The sequence below is a fragment of the Euwallacea similis genome, chromosome 16, assembly GCF_039881205.1.
Source record: "Euwallacea similis isolate ESF13 chromosome 16, ESF131.1, whole genome shotgun sequence".
Classification (NCBI taxonomy): Eukaryota; Metazoa; Arthropoda; class Insecta; order Coleoptera; family Curculionidae; genus Euwallacea; species Euwallacea similis.
Window position 1 is genome coordinate 3,859,542 of NC_089624.1, and position 15,144 is coordinate 3,874,685.

The 15,144-nt window shown below is 32.1% G+C and overlaps 2 protein-coding genes across 2 annotated transcripts; one reads left to right on the top strand and one right to left on the bottom strand.

The window, feature by feature from the left end:
* The first annotated feature begins 9,115 nt into the window (after window positions 1-9,115).
* LOC136413969 (transcription factor atf-2-like) lies at window positions 9,116-9,970 on the top strand. Its single transcript, XM_066397744.1, has 2 exons — window positions 9,116-9,712; window positions 9,843-9,970. Exons 1-2 carry the CDS (start codon window positions 9,289-9,291, stop codon window positions 9,968-9,970), a joined length of 552 nt encoding a protein of 183 aa, XP_066253841.1. The 5' UTR covers window positions 9,116-9,288.
* Window positions 9,971-10,760: 790 nt separating this feature from the next.
* Window positions 10,761-11,527, bottom strand: LOC136413956 (uncharacterized). The gene is made up of 3 exons (XM_066397732.1): window positions 11,411-11,527; window positions 11,135-11,348; window positions 10,761-10,995 (listed from the first exon to the last, which is right to left on the bottom strand). The coding sequence occupies exons 1-3, from the start codon at window positions 11,423-11,425 to the stop codon at window positions 10,910-10,912; spliced, it is 315 nt and encodes a 104-aa protein (XP_066253829.1). The 5' UTR covers window positions 11,426-11,527; the 3' UTR covers window positions 10,761-10,909.
* Window positions 11,528-15,144: the final 3,617 nt, after the last annotated feature.

The following is a 15,144-nucleotide window of genomic DNA, read 5'->3' on the forward strand; positions in this document are numbered from 1 at the left end:
CGAATGGCTTAAAAAAAATCAATGCAAAAATAAAACCGATATTCAAGAGGATTTTCTTCAAACCAACAACGATTTTCATGAATTTGTTCATGTGGATGACAATCTTGTGAGCGTTGAGTTTTTAGACGATAATGCCATTATTGCGTCTGTGTCTTCTGCATCTGACACTTATGATGATGATGAGGAAGACGAAGATGCAGCATATGAGAATAATGAAATAATATCCGTTCCTACAACCACAGAAGCACTTCGATATGTTTCTAGTATTCGTCAATTTCTTCAATCGCGAAATACTCCACAAAATGTTCTCGATGGAATAGCCCATGTGGAATTACATATAAATGAAATTCATTTTACCACAATAAAACAAACCAAAATTAGCGATTTTTTTCTTTCTAATTCCTAAAAAGTGTTGTTAAATTTAACAAATATGTATTATTTAAATTGGTTACTAGTTGAAGAATGTTACTTGTTGACTTTTTTAAAATATATATGTATGTAAATAAAGTGAGTTATGTATTAATTAAAAAAACAATCATAACACCATTTATTGCTTATAGCGAACTTCGGTTATAACGAACTATTTACTACGGTCCCTTGGGGTTCGTTATAAGCGAACATTACTGTATCTTCATTTTTAATATCATTTTTAGTAGATAACGTTTTGGTGAATGCGCTGCTCGGGTACATAAAAAGTTAATTTATCTCATTTTTTAAATGTTTCTTAAGAATATTTTCAGCATGACTGAAAGACTATTGCCTAAAGAAGTTTTTAAGAAATTTGAATAAACCTACACCTAAGCGTTTAAATTAAATCCATGTTTGAATTTGACTCTTCGCTTTATTACAAGCTCGGAAGATCATGTTTATGTCGTTCTAAGTAGGTAACAAAGCCATTTTAGATTTTACCCTTTAAATAATTTAAACAATTATCTATAGGCAATAAAAAAGTTGAGTACATTTTTGTGATTAAAAGGCTTGGTGTTCTTCTACCCTCCAACAATCGTGAAAGAGCATGGTTAAATTAAAAAATATTAAAAACTGAATTATCAAGAAAACTGTAACACTTGGTATATAGGTATGTTTGGTTAAATCGATTCAGAATCACGTAATCTATCACCCCCTAAAATTATTGTATCGACTTGCCGGACACCCTGTATTTGGGGATGGTATAGGGGATAGTACAGATTGCAGATTTCTTGCTGGAAAAATGCTGCTTTTACTGGTCACAGACGCCGAAATTTGCTATAATTCCAGATTCGATGAAGGAATTTTGTTTCTCATTGAAAGGTCAATTGGTTCTTCGAGAGCAAGGATTCGGGAAAATGGGTGGAACGGCACAAACGACATCTTGTGAAGTAGCAAAAGTTGAATAAAGTGAGATAAATTCTACTGAATAAATTACCATGTTTTCGAAAAAATTCATTTTTTCCAACAATTTAACCTAAAATCAATTTCCTTTGATGATTTTATTTAATATCCCATGCACGATTAAATACTCATTCAGAATTGGTACAATATAACTATAGCAAGTTATTCATGTGCTAGAAGTGCCTTCAACCTGTGTTAGACATACCGGGTGACTCATTGAAAACGAAACAGGCGAGTTTAAGTTCAGGGACATTTTTTTTCTATAAACGCCGACACACGTCAATTTTTTTCATAAGGGGGACAACTTTTACGATAAAATTTACTTCCAAATTGTTTCACTCCTTTGCGCCATGATTGTAACGCTTAAATTGTTAATAGGGATGATAGGGCAAGTGATACCTTATTTGAAAGGCCTTACTTTCTTGAATTCAGTACAATCATTTTTTAAAAGTTTTATCACGCCGTTTGAAAATTATTCAAACTTAAAAAAAATTATTGTACTAAATTTAGGAATGCAAGGCCTTTCAAACGAGGCATCTCATGCTCTATAATCTCTACTATCATTCTAAGGGTTTTAATTACAGCGCAAAGGGGCTAAATAATTTGAAACTGAATTTTATCGCAAAAATTGTTTCCTCTTAAAAATCTAATTTACGTGTCTCTGTGTTTTTAGAAAAAAACTCCTGAACACAAACTCGTCTTTTCGTTTTCAATGAGCCTCCTGATATAGTAGCAAACAAAAAGTTTATGTTGCGTGCTATTTTTTTAAAGTGCCAAATGAACTCCACATTATGAATATACAGTAATGGACAAAAGTATATAGGCAAACAAACATTTACTCTTAAAATATTTTAGTAAAGTATCGATACATTTATTTACATTCTAAAAGTTGTAAATATCAATGAAGAAAGATATATGAAATTTGTACCTGATATTAAAAATAAACACGATGACAAATACAAAAAATATATTTTTCCTTGGGACAAAAGTATATAGACAACATCCTCTAAGAAATATTTTGCATGAGTTTAGTTTAAACATTGATGTGTTTTGCATTCGATTTATAGTTTGAATTATTTTAAAATTATTTGGAACAATGCCGCGTGGTAAACAAATTTCTTTTGATTTGAAAACAAAAATTATTGATTTGTTTAAAATTGGTTAGCGATAAATTGATATTGCAACAAATTTAAATGTGAAACGTAAAGCTGTTTGGGCCATTATTAAAAAATATCAGCAGAAAGGAGTTCTTGAAGCAACAAAGAGAAGTGAGTGGCCAAAAAAATTGGGCCCAGAGCCATTCGACTCATAAAATATGTTTCCTCCAAAGACCCGTTTAAGACACCTAAAGAAATAAAAAAGGAAATTCTAGCACAGGGACTACCAGAGGTTTCCACTAAAACCATAAAACGAAGATTGGATGACCTTGGTTATTATGCATGTCGCCCAAGTAAAAAAACCTCTTCTATCCAAGAAGAATCGGATGGCCCGTTTGGAATTTGCTCGTCGACATCTTCATTTGACTGTAAGTGAGTGGAAAAGAGTATCTTTCAGCGATGAATCCAAGTTTAATATGTTTGGATCAGATAGTATTCATTATGTGACATGCCCTAGTGGTAAAAGGTTGGATCCTAAATACACACTTCCCACTGTTAAACATGGAGGAGGATCTGTAATGGTTTGGGAGTGTTTTTCAGGGTTTGGAATAGGACCTTTGTATAGAGTTGAAAGTATTATGGATAGATTTTTATATGTCGATATCCTTGAAAACGTGATGTTATCTTATATGGAGCACCATATGCCCCTGAAATCAACGTTTCAACAAGATAATGACCTGAAACACACCTCTAAGGTGGCTAAAGAATTTTTCAGGCATCAACAAATTGCTGTTTTGAAATGGCCACCACAGTCTCCCGATCTAAATCCCATCGAGAATACGTGGGAATATTTGGATACACAAATTACAGATAAAAAGCATTCCAGTAAGGATAAACTTTTCACAGCTTTGGAGGAAAATTGGAAAGCAATCGATATTTCGTACATCAATAAACTTTTACAGTTCATGCCATGAAGATGTCAGGAAGTAATAAAAAATAATGGTTACGCAACAAAATATTAAGCCTGTTATTACGTAATATTACAATTTGTTTGCGGTATTTCTAATCGATTAGTTTTAAAATAATAGTTTTTTATATTTGTCTATATATTTTTGTCCCTCGACATTTCAATAATTTTTTTGCAGCACTGAATGCTTGTGGAAAATTAGAATATGTATTTGTATTTTAAAAGAATTAGATACCGAAGAATAATTATTTTATATTTGGGTTTCAATAAAATTAATTATGGCTGAAGTATTGTGTAAAAGTCATTTGTCTATATACTTTTGTCCATTACTGTAGATATTATTAGAATTTTGAAAAATTTTCGAAAATATTCTGTTAAATTGTATTTTAAATATTATTGTTCTAAAAGAAGTCATTGTACAATAAAAAATCGTTATTATTCTTCTGTATAAAAATACATCTAGTGTAATAATTTTCAAGCTAAACTGTTGCGAAAAGTGGTTTTTTCTTCGAAAATATTATACATTTGTAAAACTAGGCAAAATATTGAAATTACCTGAAAATATGCCAATACTTTTTTTAATACTTTTGTGTAATAAAATCGCTTTAAGTTTGGAATTTGCAAAGTTTACGTCAAAAATAGGTACAATGAATATGAAGTAAACACATTTTTGTTTTCAAAGTGTGCATTTGCAAACAAATTTACTTTGCGGTACTTTTATTTCATCGATTGAAATTGATTATTACAGATACATGGAGTATGAAATTAAGCAGACCTAGCCATAAAATAAAGCAGATAATTAAAGAAATTAAGCACCTAATGAGATTTGGTTATAAAATGTGAATTAAAGTCAACATATGAAATAAATGGATATATAAAAGCTTACCCTTCAACGCGAGGACAACAATGGTTCCATAAATTAACTGCCTCAAAAATAAACAAATTGAGTAAAAAAGTATATGTAAGTGGTGGAATTATCTTACCTTCAGTTAAAGAGAATAAAATATTTCAACTCCACTACGACTTGTAATGAATTTTTTCGTTAGTGCGAATATTTGGGACCCACACATCTTATTTACAAACACTATCTTATTTAAATTTATCTACAACCCTTCGTCAAGAATAATTAATCATTACCTTATGTTCTGAAACGCAGGAGGTAGAGTATTTGTGAACGTCTTAAATCTATTAAAGGAAATTTCGTTGCGACTAAAATAGGACCAAAACGAATTTTGGAGTGGGGAACCTAGCGGAGTTGCAAGTTGTTTTGAAGAAGGATTTTACATCCACAATAATAGATTGGACAGTAATCAGAATAATACATCTCAACATCTAAACCAGTGTTCGATTCTAGTATTGTTATTTATAACTACTACAGCTACATACGTATGTATTTAATACATGAGGCTAGTCAAAAATTTGGCTTCGAAATACCCGCTTTCGTTGAGTATTTATGTGTAGATATGGCAGGGATAGCTGTATAGTACAAAAACGTATGTAAAGTACATTTACTGAAAAACACATGTTAACAATAAATATAAATTAAAAATTTTAAATTATTGAAAATGTTATTTTCTTTTGACAGGTTCGGTCAGGTGCAATTATTTAAAATATCGTATATCAGATCGCATGTGAAATTATTTATTATTAAATTATTTGCCGCTAATTTATATTAATCATGTAAAATTCGTTAATAACATTAATCATGCATAATTGTTCGCTGAAGTTAGATAGTCGACATAAGCGTCAGAGAGAATAATAAAGTGGTCTGTGGGATGCAAAGCCGGTATATCCGGTGGCCATTTGAATGGAATATGTTGCCACGACAACTTTCTAATCCATTATAGCACGCTTCGCCATTTTACTTGGTGTTGGTTGCCAGATTTTATTTTTTCTTTAAAATCGAGCCAATGAAACTTCTATTAATTTCTTGTCTTACCATAATGTAATTTGGTGGCTTTATCGCACCCATGTGCAAGCTAAAAGTAGCATTTTCCAACTGATTTTTTGTTTGTAAAAACTCTGGGAAAAATAAGTCTCTAAATCAGACTCCACAAAATAATTATTTCATAGTAAAGAGGACTACCAATGCTCATGATGAAGCTGACAACAGGCGATTTAACATATATGAGAGACTGATGAACGATGCTGCCATATACGTTTTGGGCAGAGTATTGAAGGTGGTTGAAAGGAAGCCACGAACACCTATTCCTGCAACCAATACAACCTAGTTGACCACCGTACAAAAGACTGTAAACAACTAATTAACTACAACAAATGCCAACGACCACATACTATGATGTCTTATAAGACCCCACTTCTTCTAAAATGTATTACCAATAATTTAGAAGATCATACTCTCCTCTATTATAGTCGAACATTAAACTAAAATGTCTTAATAAGAACCTTTCTTGTTAAAGGGGTTAAATAGGATGTATTGGTTGCAGGAATAAGGTGCTGATGGCTTGCTTTACATACATATGCAAGGTGGATCATCGAAAACTTTGTACCTCGATTTTCAGTATTTAAAATGAAAATGTGTAAAAACACTCGGACCCGTTGATTTTTGATTCGAGGGGGAGAATTTTTTATTGTATTGTCAAACCGTTAACTTCAGCCCCTCAACAGGGGTGACAACTACCCTCAAAATTTCTAATAGGCAAGAGTGTCGAGTGACGCCTCATTTGAAAAATAGTGGTACCCTGAACCTCCAAGTTTGAAGTCATTGCCATTATCCCCGTTAAGATGACAGCTTGTCAAAGTCTATGAGGAAAAAAACTTTTAGTTAAGAATTCATTTACCACAACAAGAGCTGCAGACTTCAAAATGAGGGCAGAAAGACTTTTAAAAGTGAGATCACTGAATCGTATTGACGGAGAGAAGTTTTACGTCTAATCGTATAATTCATGAATGCCACCAAATCACACTTTAAATGTTGCGTAACGTTAGACAATGGTTTGAACTAAATTTATTTTATTGTATGGAGGTAAATGGTGATCATTTCCAACATTTAATAAATTGATCATAAAAGTAATGCGAATACTTTTTATCAATTATCTAACATTAAAAAAAATTACAAATAAAGAAACCCTTTTAAATTTGATGATTTGGTAAAACTCCTTTTCGTCAAAACGATTCAATGATATCCCACTTTTAGAGGTCTTCCTACCCTCATTTTAAAGCCTGCAGCTCTTATTGCGATAAATAAATTATTACCTAAAAGCTTTTTCTCTACAGGCTTTGACAAGCCGCCATATCAACGGAGATAATGGCAGTGACTTCAAACTTGGAGGTTATAATCAGTGTACAACTACCTTTAAAATTAGCTGTAGCTCAATATCACTTATCATTAAAAATTTTGCGGGTGACTGTCACCCTTGTTCAAGGTAAGAAGTTGAAAGATTGAAAATACAATAAAAAATTGTCCCCTTCTAATAAAAAATCAACGGGTTCGAGTGTTTTTACACATTTTCATTTTAAATACTGGAAATTAAGCTGTGAGCTTTTCGTTGGGCCATCCTATACATACATATACATGCAGGGTGGTCCATTAGTATTTGGACGGCAAATAACTTAAAAACTATTAGAGATAGAGAAAAACTTTTTCCACAAAAATTGTACAATTTTTAGAGATGCATAATCGGAAAATATTAGTAAGTATACAGAGTAGTCCAAAAACGTGTGACATACCAAAGATACAATTTTTAAAATGAAACAAACATCCTATATATTTTTAAATTCGGCTTTTTTCTCCTGATTCTAAAAATATAAGATTGTCATACTTTATACCGAATGGTTTAATAGCTATGACCATTTTTTAATAGAAATACAGGTTAATTTAGCCAATTACAGTTTAAGCAACAAAAAAAAAGAAGTGTTCTTATTATCTAACAAAATAGTACATATGCTCTATTTTTCAAAATTACTGTCAAATTTTTGAGATACATTTATTTTTTATACAGAGAGAACAAGGATATCTATTTTCAAATGTTTCAATTTTTTCAAATGGAACACCCTGTATATTATTACATATTTGAAATCAGCTCTCTTTCGTGATTATAAAAATGCATGCATTTGATAATTTATACCGAAGAATTTAGAAGTTATGCCATTACTTTATGGAAATTGCGATTAATTAAATATCAATACATGTTAAATTGTTCTGAAAGTTTTAAACAGAACTCCTTGCGTGGATGTAAAATATCGGTGAAACAAGAAGGAGGCAAGAATGCAACTTTGCGAACAGTTTAACATGTATTAATATTCAATTAATCGCAATTTCTATAAAATAATGGCATAACTTCTAAATTCTTCGGTATAAATGATCAAATGCTACATTTTTAGAATCACGAAAGATAGCTGATTTCAAATATGTAATAATATACAGAGTGTTCCGTTTGAAAAAATTGAAACATTTGAAAATAGATATCCTTTTCACTCTGTATAAAAAATAAAGGTATCTCAAAAATTTGAAAGTAATTTTGAAAAATAGAGCATATGTACTACTTTGTTAGATAGTAAGAACTCTTGGTTTTTTTTGTTGTTTAAACTGTAATTAGCTAAATAACCTGTATTTCTATTAAAAAATGATCATAGTTATTAAACCATTTGATATAAAATATGACAACCTTATATTTTTCGAATAAGGAGAAAAAGTCGAATTTAAAAATATAAAAATATATAGGGTGTTTGTTTCATTTCAAAAATTGTATGTTTGGTATGTCACACGTTTTTAGACTACTCTGTATACTTACTAATATTTTCCGATTGTGCATCTCTAAAAACTGTACAATTTTTGTGTAAAAAGTTTTTCTCTATCTCTAATAGTTTTTAAGTTATTTGCCGTCCACATACTAATGGGCCACCCTGTATATGTGTATATGTACGTACCACGTTATTCAATGACGAGTGGTTAATGTAGATGAGAACTAATGTAATCTAACAGAGATAACTCAACACACAAAACATTTTTGCATTATCTTTTAATCACAATCCTAACCTGGACTAACGTTGTATCAATTAATAGAGGTACAAAAACAAGTTCGAAACAGGAAAAAAGCACGGATCGGTGAAGTCTAAAAAAAACAACCATGGGAAGAAACACCGTTATTCTAAAACACTACCCTTGCGAAAAAACGGGCCCTTCAAAAGGCATTATTGCTAAAAACTAGAGTAATTCTCCGAAACGTTTTTTACCTTTTTTGCAGGTTTACGATAGCCGATCACTTTATTGAGGTCCCGTTAGAACTTTCTGAAATGCCGGAGGGTGCAGAGTTGGCACTGTTAATGGCATCGAAAAGAAGTAACAGTAAAAAAGATATTTTTTCAATGTGCGAATATTAGAATTTATTTTATTAAAGACCAGCGGGATTAATTCAACTCATGCGAAGAGTAATTTTGCCCGAAGCCTTTAGTAGACTCAAAGATTATAAAATGTTCATTTTTGTGATAGACTTCAAAGTTTCATGGCTATTCCGACAAGTCATCACTAATAAATTGACCTAATATGGAAATCACTCGTTAACAAAAATGTTTGCTGCAAAAAGCGGAATTATACTTTTTGTCAAAAATATGTGTCCAAAATGATTATTGAAAAGTTCCAAAAACATCCCTTGTTCCAACTTCGGATAGTAATAACCTTATCATCACCGTTATTCTTCGTTTTTTATGGCATTGCGATTTTTAAACCGCCTCGTTTATACGAGGTCCGGCCGACTTGCGTAATTCTGTCTCGATGAGTTTGGCTCATAAAATTGCATCAACGGGACTTTTTTTTTGGGGCAAGTGCCCTCATTTGCTAGCCCTTCCAACTAAATTCTTCAGTTAGTTTCTAACAGTTCTTAACGGAACATCATGAATTCGCAACATCAATCATTTTACTGCTGCTCTGCGGCATTTGTGACTTCACAACGACCCTTTAAAACCCTTCCAAACGATTCATCAGAAATATCACATACAAGACAACTAGCAGAACTTGTACTACCCGAACAGTACACTTCGTCAATCAGATACCTTCAATACAGGGAGCAGTGCTTAAAAGGGTTAACCAGGAAGAGTGGTGAAGTGAATAAGAACATGGTGAGATTTGAGAATACCAAATCGAGTGATCCCGAGTACGTCCAGAGGAGGAAGAAGAATAATGAGGCATCGAGGAGGTCTAGAGAGGCAATGAAGAGAAAGCAGGATGAACTAGCTATAAGAGTGCAATTTCTGGAGCAGGAGGTATTGCAGCTGAGAACCAAGTTGTTAGAGACTATTAACGAAAGGGACTTTCTAAGTAGGCTTCTTTGGAGTCGGTATGTACCTTAACTGTGAATAAAGCACTGGGAATTTGTGATAACTAGTGACTCCCTGAAATAATTTTATCGACTTAAGTGGTATTTAACTGCATTATATTCTTGTAATAGCATTTTATGAACATACGAATCAAAATATTCCGAATAAATTTTTCATCCATGTTCATAGCGTCCATATTCTTAGTAAGCTAATTGTGTCAACATTGGAAGAAACAATGTACAAAAAAATGTTTGATTAAGCTTAGCGGTTTAATACATTTTATTATGTTACATAATTGTGAATTAGTTAGTAATTATTAAATCGTCCATGTGCACATATATTACTAAAGTAAAGTAGGCCACAAGTAGTGCCTCATTTAGCCTTCAATTTGCTCAAACTAAAATGTGGTTATACATATGCAGATTTCACATACAGTACATTATACCAGATTTAGTTGGCACCTGGAACGTTCTATACCACTGATTGTATACAAAGTAAATCCCCGAATAGTTTCATAATGAGATGAACATAATAAGCGGTTAAAAATCAGGATTCCCCGAAAAAGTGAAATAATTTATTTCATGCTCATCTAGGGTCGCTCGACGCCACTGATTTTATATAGAGTTGGTCTCCAAGTACTTTCGTAGAGAGACGGCAATTTTTCAATTAAGTATTCAAAAAGTAAAGGCGTACTGAAAGATAATTACGAAATTGAAAAACTATCAATATTTGGGAACGTTTGACCAATTTATTTTCTCTAGGGACTCTCCACGCCCCTGGTTTTATCAATTCCCGAATAGTTTCATAGAGGGATGGAAATTTGTCAATTAAGGATTCAAATATGACCACCGTACTGAAGCACAATTGCGAAATTAAAGCTAAAAATATTTCATTTTATATTCAATTGTTATGTTTTACCAATAAACTATTTTAGGGTTTTTTGAAACGCCTTTAGCCCTCTAAAATACACTTCAGTCAGTGGCGTATCTTCATCCCTGGAATTCTTCTAATTATATGATGTACAGTTCAATAAATAAAAAAGGCGTATATGAGTTTAATATCGTATTTATTTATAAAACATATATAGAAAAAGGTACGTTCGAAATTAGTTTGTGCCAATGATCAAGAAAACTTTTTAAATTATAGTACGGATAAATTCGCGCAAGAAAAAATATACAATTGATAATCCTCCATTGTTTTACCAGTACCATCCATAGCCATGATGCAGTCCATAACCTAAGGACACATAGGGGTAATGTCCATAGTACCCAGTCCCGTAGTGTCCTAAAGAAAATATACAATTACATTAACATTTTAACTTTAATAGGAAAGGTTTGAAGCTTTAACGCATATTGTTATATAATTATAAAATTTCTTTACCCACAATCATCCTGAAGACAATGAAAATTATTAAATATTTTACCATAAGGATAATGTCCGAAACTATAGGGATAATAACCCCCAAAGCCATATCCAATTCCTCCATAAGCTCCTCTTTTCGTTTTCGTAGAAGATGAGGCGTCGATATTCTCCACTTCTTCAGGTGCAGGTACAAGTTCTACAGCTTCTCCATTTTCTTTGGGCGAGGGTTTGGACATTACGAAGGCCACGCATAGTAAAACCATAAGGGTGCAGATCTAATTTTCCATAAGAATCACCTTAAAGAATACCATCCACAAAATTTGAATTCGACACTCACCGAGAAATTTCTCATTTTGAGGTAAATTGACTAGTTTCGATGATGAAACGATCGATAACTGATTTGAAATTCAATTGCGACTGGGTTTTTATATGGTTGGCAGAAAATGTACACTAACCCTGTATCAAGGTCTTCGTATGGTGCACGGAGGAAATTATGACCGTACCATTGTTGGGTTAAGGTTGAAGCGATCGACTGGGTTCCCATCGCTTGTCTGATTCATAGTTGTGCTTTGCAAAGTCCTTAGGGAGATTTTTGAATTTGTGTCTGTACTTCAAATTGGATGGTTTTCGATTGAAATTTTTAACCTTTGTGCCGAAAAATCAAACTCCAAGTAACTTTAGCAAGAAGATAATTTTTATGGGAGCAATGAATCGAGGACTTTTATGGAAATTTGGTTTGATAAGACAGGCTTTTTGAGTTTTTTATTTCCTTGGAAATTTTATTGTAGAGAAGCTCAGAGTACTTTTTGGCCTTAATGCGTCTGATATGTTGAAGGGGAAATTTCACATTAAAACTTAGAAGATGCGAATACCTTACCGCATGTTAGGCAATTTTTCCTATAAGAGAAATCCTTTGTTTCGTTTATTAATTTTGTCTTTATTTCATAGACATTTTTTTAATTTCAGGCTAACAAATATAGTTAAAATAATGTTTAAACATTTTTAATTCAAAATTTAAATATTAAAGGTAGGTAAACCATTTGTCGCCACGGGCTTTAAAGTATTTAATATAAATTGAAAAAGTCAGATCGCTACTTCCTGAAAGCTCAAATTGTTCGAAAACCAATATGGATATTGGCGGAAGTAATAGGTATTAATTAGGTTACTGGCATATATTCATATTATTTTGAGAATGGCAATTTTGTTCTTTTCTGGTTAAATCCCTTTTTTACATATCGGCAATAAAATAGAAAGGTTTGTTTTTGCACCACTGGTAGCATAGCTAACGAGTAATGATTTTAGTTTATTAATAGTAATATTAACTTTAATTGCTTTATAAATTAATTTGGTAATGTTCGCCGAAGCCATTTCGAAATTTTCACAGATAACAAACATCTGAGAATTTCTTTGCTGAATTATCGTTTGAGAGTAGAATAAAACTTAATAAAACGAACAGATATCGAGGATCGGGGTGCTGAACGTTCACTTTTGCAAGTTTTGACAAACATTTTTATCTGAAACTTTCTAAACTTTATTTAGTTTCCAGCGACTTGAGTTTTCTTAATATAAAAGCAGAATTATTACATACATTTTTTGAAGAATATGTCTTTTTTAGGAAGATTTATTATAACGTTTTTCAAAAAACTCTTATTTTTGATTTCATTATTGCTCTTGGGATGATATGGGTTAAGGCCAACTCAATTGAGTTCCATAGCATTCGCATTCAAAATCATGCATATACATACAGTGTGACCCACTTAAGAGCGGGACACCCTTGTAAAATTTTTATTTGTGGTTCGATTTTGATCATTTTTTTATATGTTGTAGGGCATCAAAAACTCTATTTTGTGACAAGTTCTTGTTACGCTCGCTTAAAATCTAAGGTCTACTTTGCCCCTTTCTTATGACGAAATTTTAAGAAAAGACATTAGGGAATTTTTTATTTTAAATTTAGCTTCAGTAATAACTTTAGAATTATTCAAAATGGCTGTATTTCAAATTTCGTTAAAAAATGTTTATCCATAAAAAAGTTGTAGAACAATTAAATTTTATTTAATTTAAATTAATTAATGATTCAATGTGAAAAAAAAATTGTAACGAAAAGAGATTTAATTCATTTTAAAAAACACTTGCTTCGATTAAGCTACCGTTCAACTGGATACATTTCTCGTATCTTCTTCTAGTATTACTCATTACTTTTCTGAGAGATAAGGGAGTAATTTCTTCACAGGCGCGTCTCAACCTTATGCATAGTTCTTCTCTATTTCTGGGGCGGTTTTTATATACTTTTTGCCCAAGAGTACCCCACAAAAAGAAATCTAAAGGGGTCAGGTCCGGTGATCTGGGTGGCCATTGTATTAATGGACTATTCCGTCCGATCCATTGATTGGGAAAGTTTGTATTTAGCCACTGCCGAACAATTTTCGCGTTATGTATAGGACTTCCATCAAGTTGAAAGTACATGTTACTTGTGTATAATAGTGGAAGATTGTCAATCGCATTGGATAATTCATTTCTCAATAGTTCTAAAAAACTTGCAGAATTCATATTGCCCTCAAGAAAAAATGGACCGATAAGTTTGTCATAGATTATTCCACACCAAACATTTACTTTTTGGGAATATTGACTTTTGCAGTTGATAATCCAGCGTGGATTTTCATGAGACCAAAATCTACAATTCTGTGAAGAAACTATCCCGTTAGTAGTAAATGTAGCTTCGTCACTAAATAGAATACATTTTAGAAAATTGTTGTTATCTTGATACTCCCCTTGCGCCCACAAACAAAATTCCAATCTTCTGTTCTTGTCTCCTTCCTCCAAAGTATGCAGAAATTTTGGTTTAAATGGCTTAATTTTATTCTTTTTCAGGCATCGACGAATCTTTTCCCTCGGTACATTTAAATCTAAACTTGCTATTCTTAATGTAGCATGTGGGTTATTAGTAAAATAATTTAAAATTGCGATTTCTGTATCACCTTCATTTCTATTTCCAGGACGGTTGTTTTTTAACAAATATCTATCAACGGCTCCAGTTTCATTAAATGTACGATTTATTCGATTCACTGTACTTTTAGTAATCGGACGTCGATTAGGATATCTTGTGTTAAATATTCTAGTCACTTCCCTTACACTTCTGTCATTGTCACCAGAAAGACGCACTATTTCAATTTTTTCCCTTAAAGTTAATTGATTATTCATATCTGAACTTTTTCTTCAATCAAAAACAGTTAAATTTTCTTCTAAACCACCAAGAACTGGTTTATTTATTTACAAAAAGACAATTGCATTGTATTTAATGACAAGGATAAAACAAGTGACTTAACTATGTTTATTGGATCCGTACTCAGCCAACTTGACCAAAAATTATTACATCCAGATGGTTCAATAAATTTAAAATTGGATTGCTCTACAACTTTTTTATGGATAAACATTTTTTAACGAAATTTGAAATACAGCCATTTTGAATAATTCTAAAGTTATTACTGAAGCTAAATTTAAAATAAAAAATTCCCTAATGTCTTTTCTTAAAATTTCGTCATAAGAAAGGGGCAAAGTAGACCTTAGATTTTAAGCGAGCGTAACAAGAACTTGTCACAAAATAGAGTTTTTGATGCCCTACAACATATAAAAAAATGATCAAAATCGAACCACAAATAAAAATTTTACAGGGGTGTCCCGCTCTTAAGTGGGTCACACTGTATATATATAATACTAATAAAAGTTTACACGTGTCTTTTACCGAAATGTTTAAAGTTTCTTCACCCATTTCTTGACCTCTTCCACCTTGAGAAATCATTGGAACGTATCAGAAAATTTCAGAAGCATATTGTCACTGCATTCGCACAAAAAGATAATTGATACTTAGATGACCATCACGTAAGTTTATTAATTGTTCAGTTAGTAAAATTGGAAATGAAGAAACCTACTTATTACCTGAATCAGAACCGTATGAATAAATAATAGCCATGTCCGAGGGCAACAATGGACGCGAACTCTTCGAAGGAGATTTTTTATTGGGAAACAATAATTGGTATTTATTAATAAAAACAATCTTAATTTACATGGTACCGA

Bases quoted from the DNA above. Each gene is read 5' to 3' on its own strand.
- LOC136413956 (XM_066397732.1), bottom strand. The intron at 10,996-11,134 runs GTAAAATATTTA...TATTTTCTTTAG, and splicing joins TTTCGGACATTATCCTTATG to GACACTACGGGACTGGGTAC.
- LOC136413969 (XM_066397744.1), top strand. From the start codon at position 9,289: ATGAATTCGCAACATCAATCATTTTACTGCTGCTCTGCGGCATTTGTG. The intron at 9,713-9,842 runs GTAGGCTTCTTT...TTCTTGTAATAG, and splicing joins TAACGAAAGGGACTTTCTAA to CATTTTATGAACATACGAAT.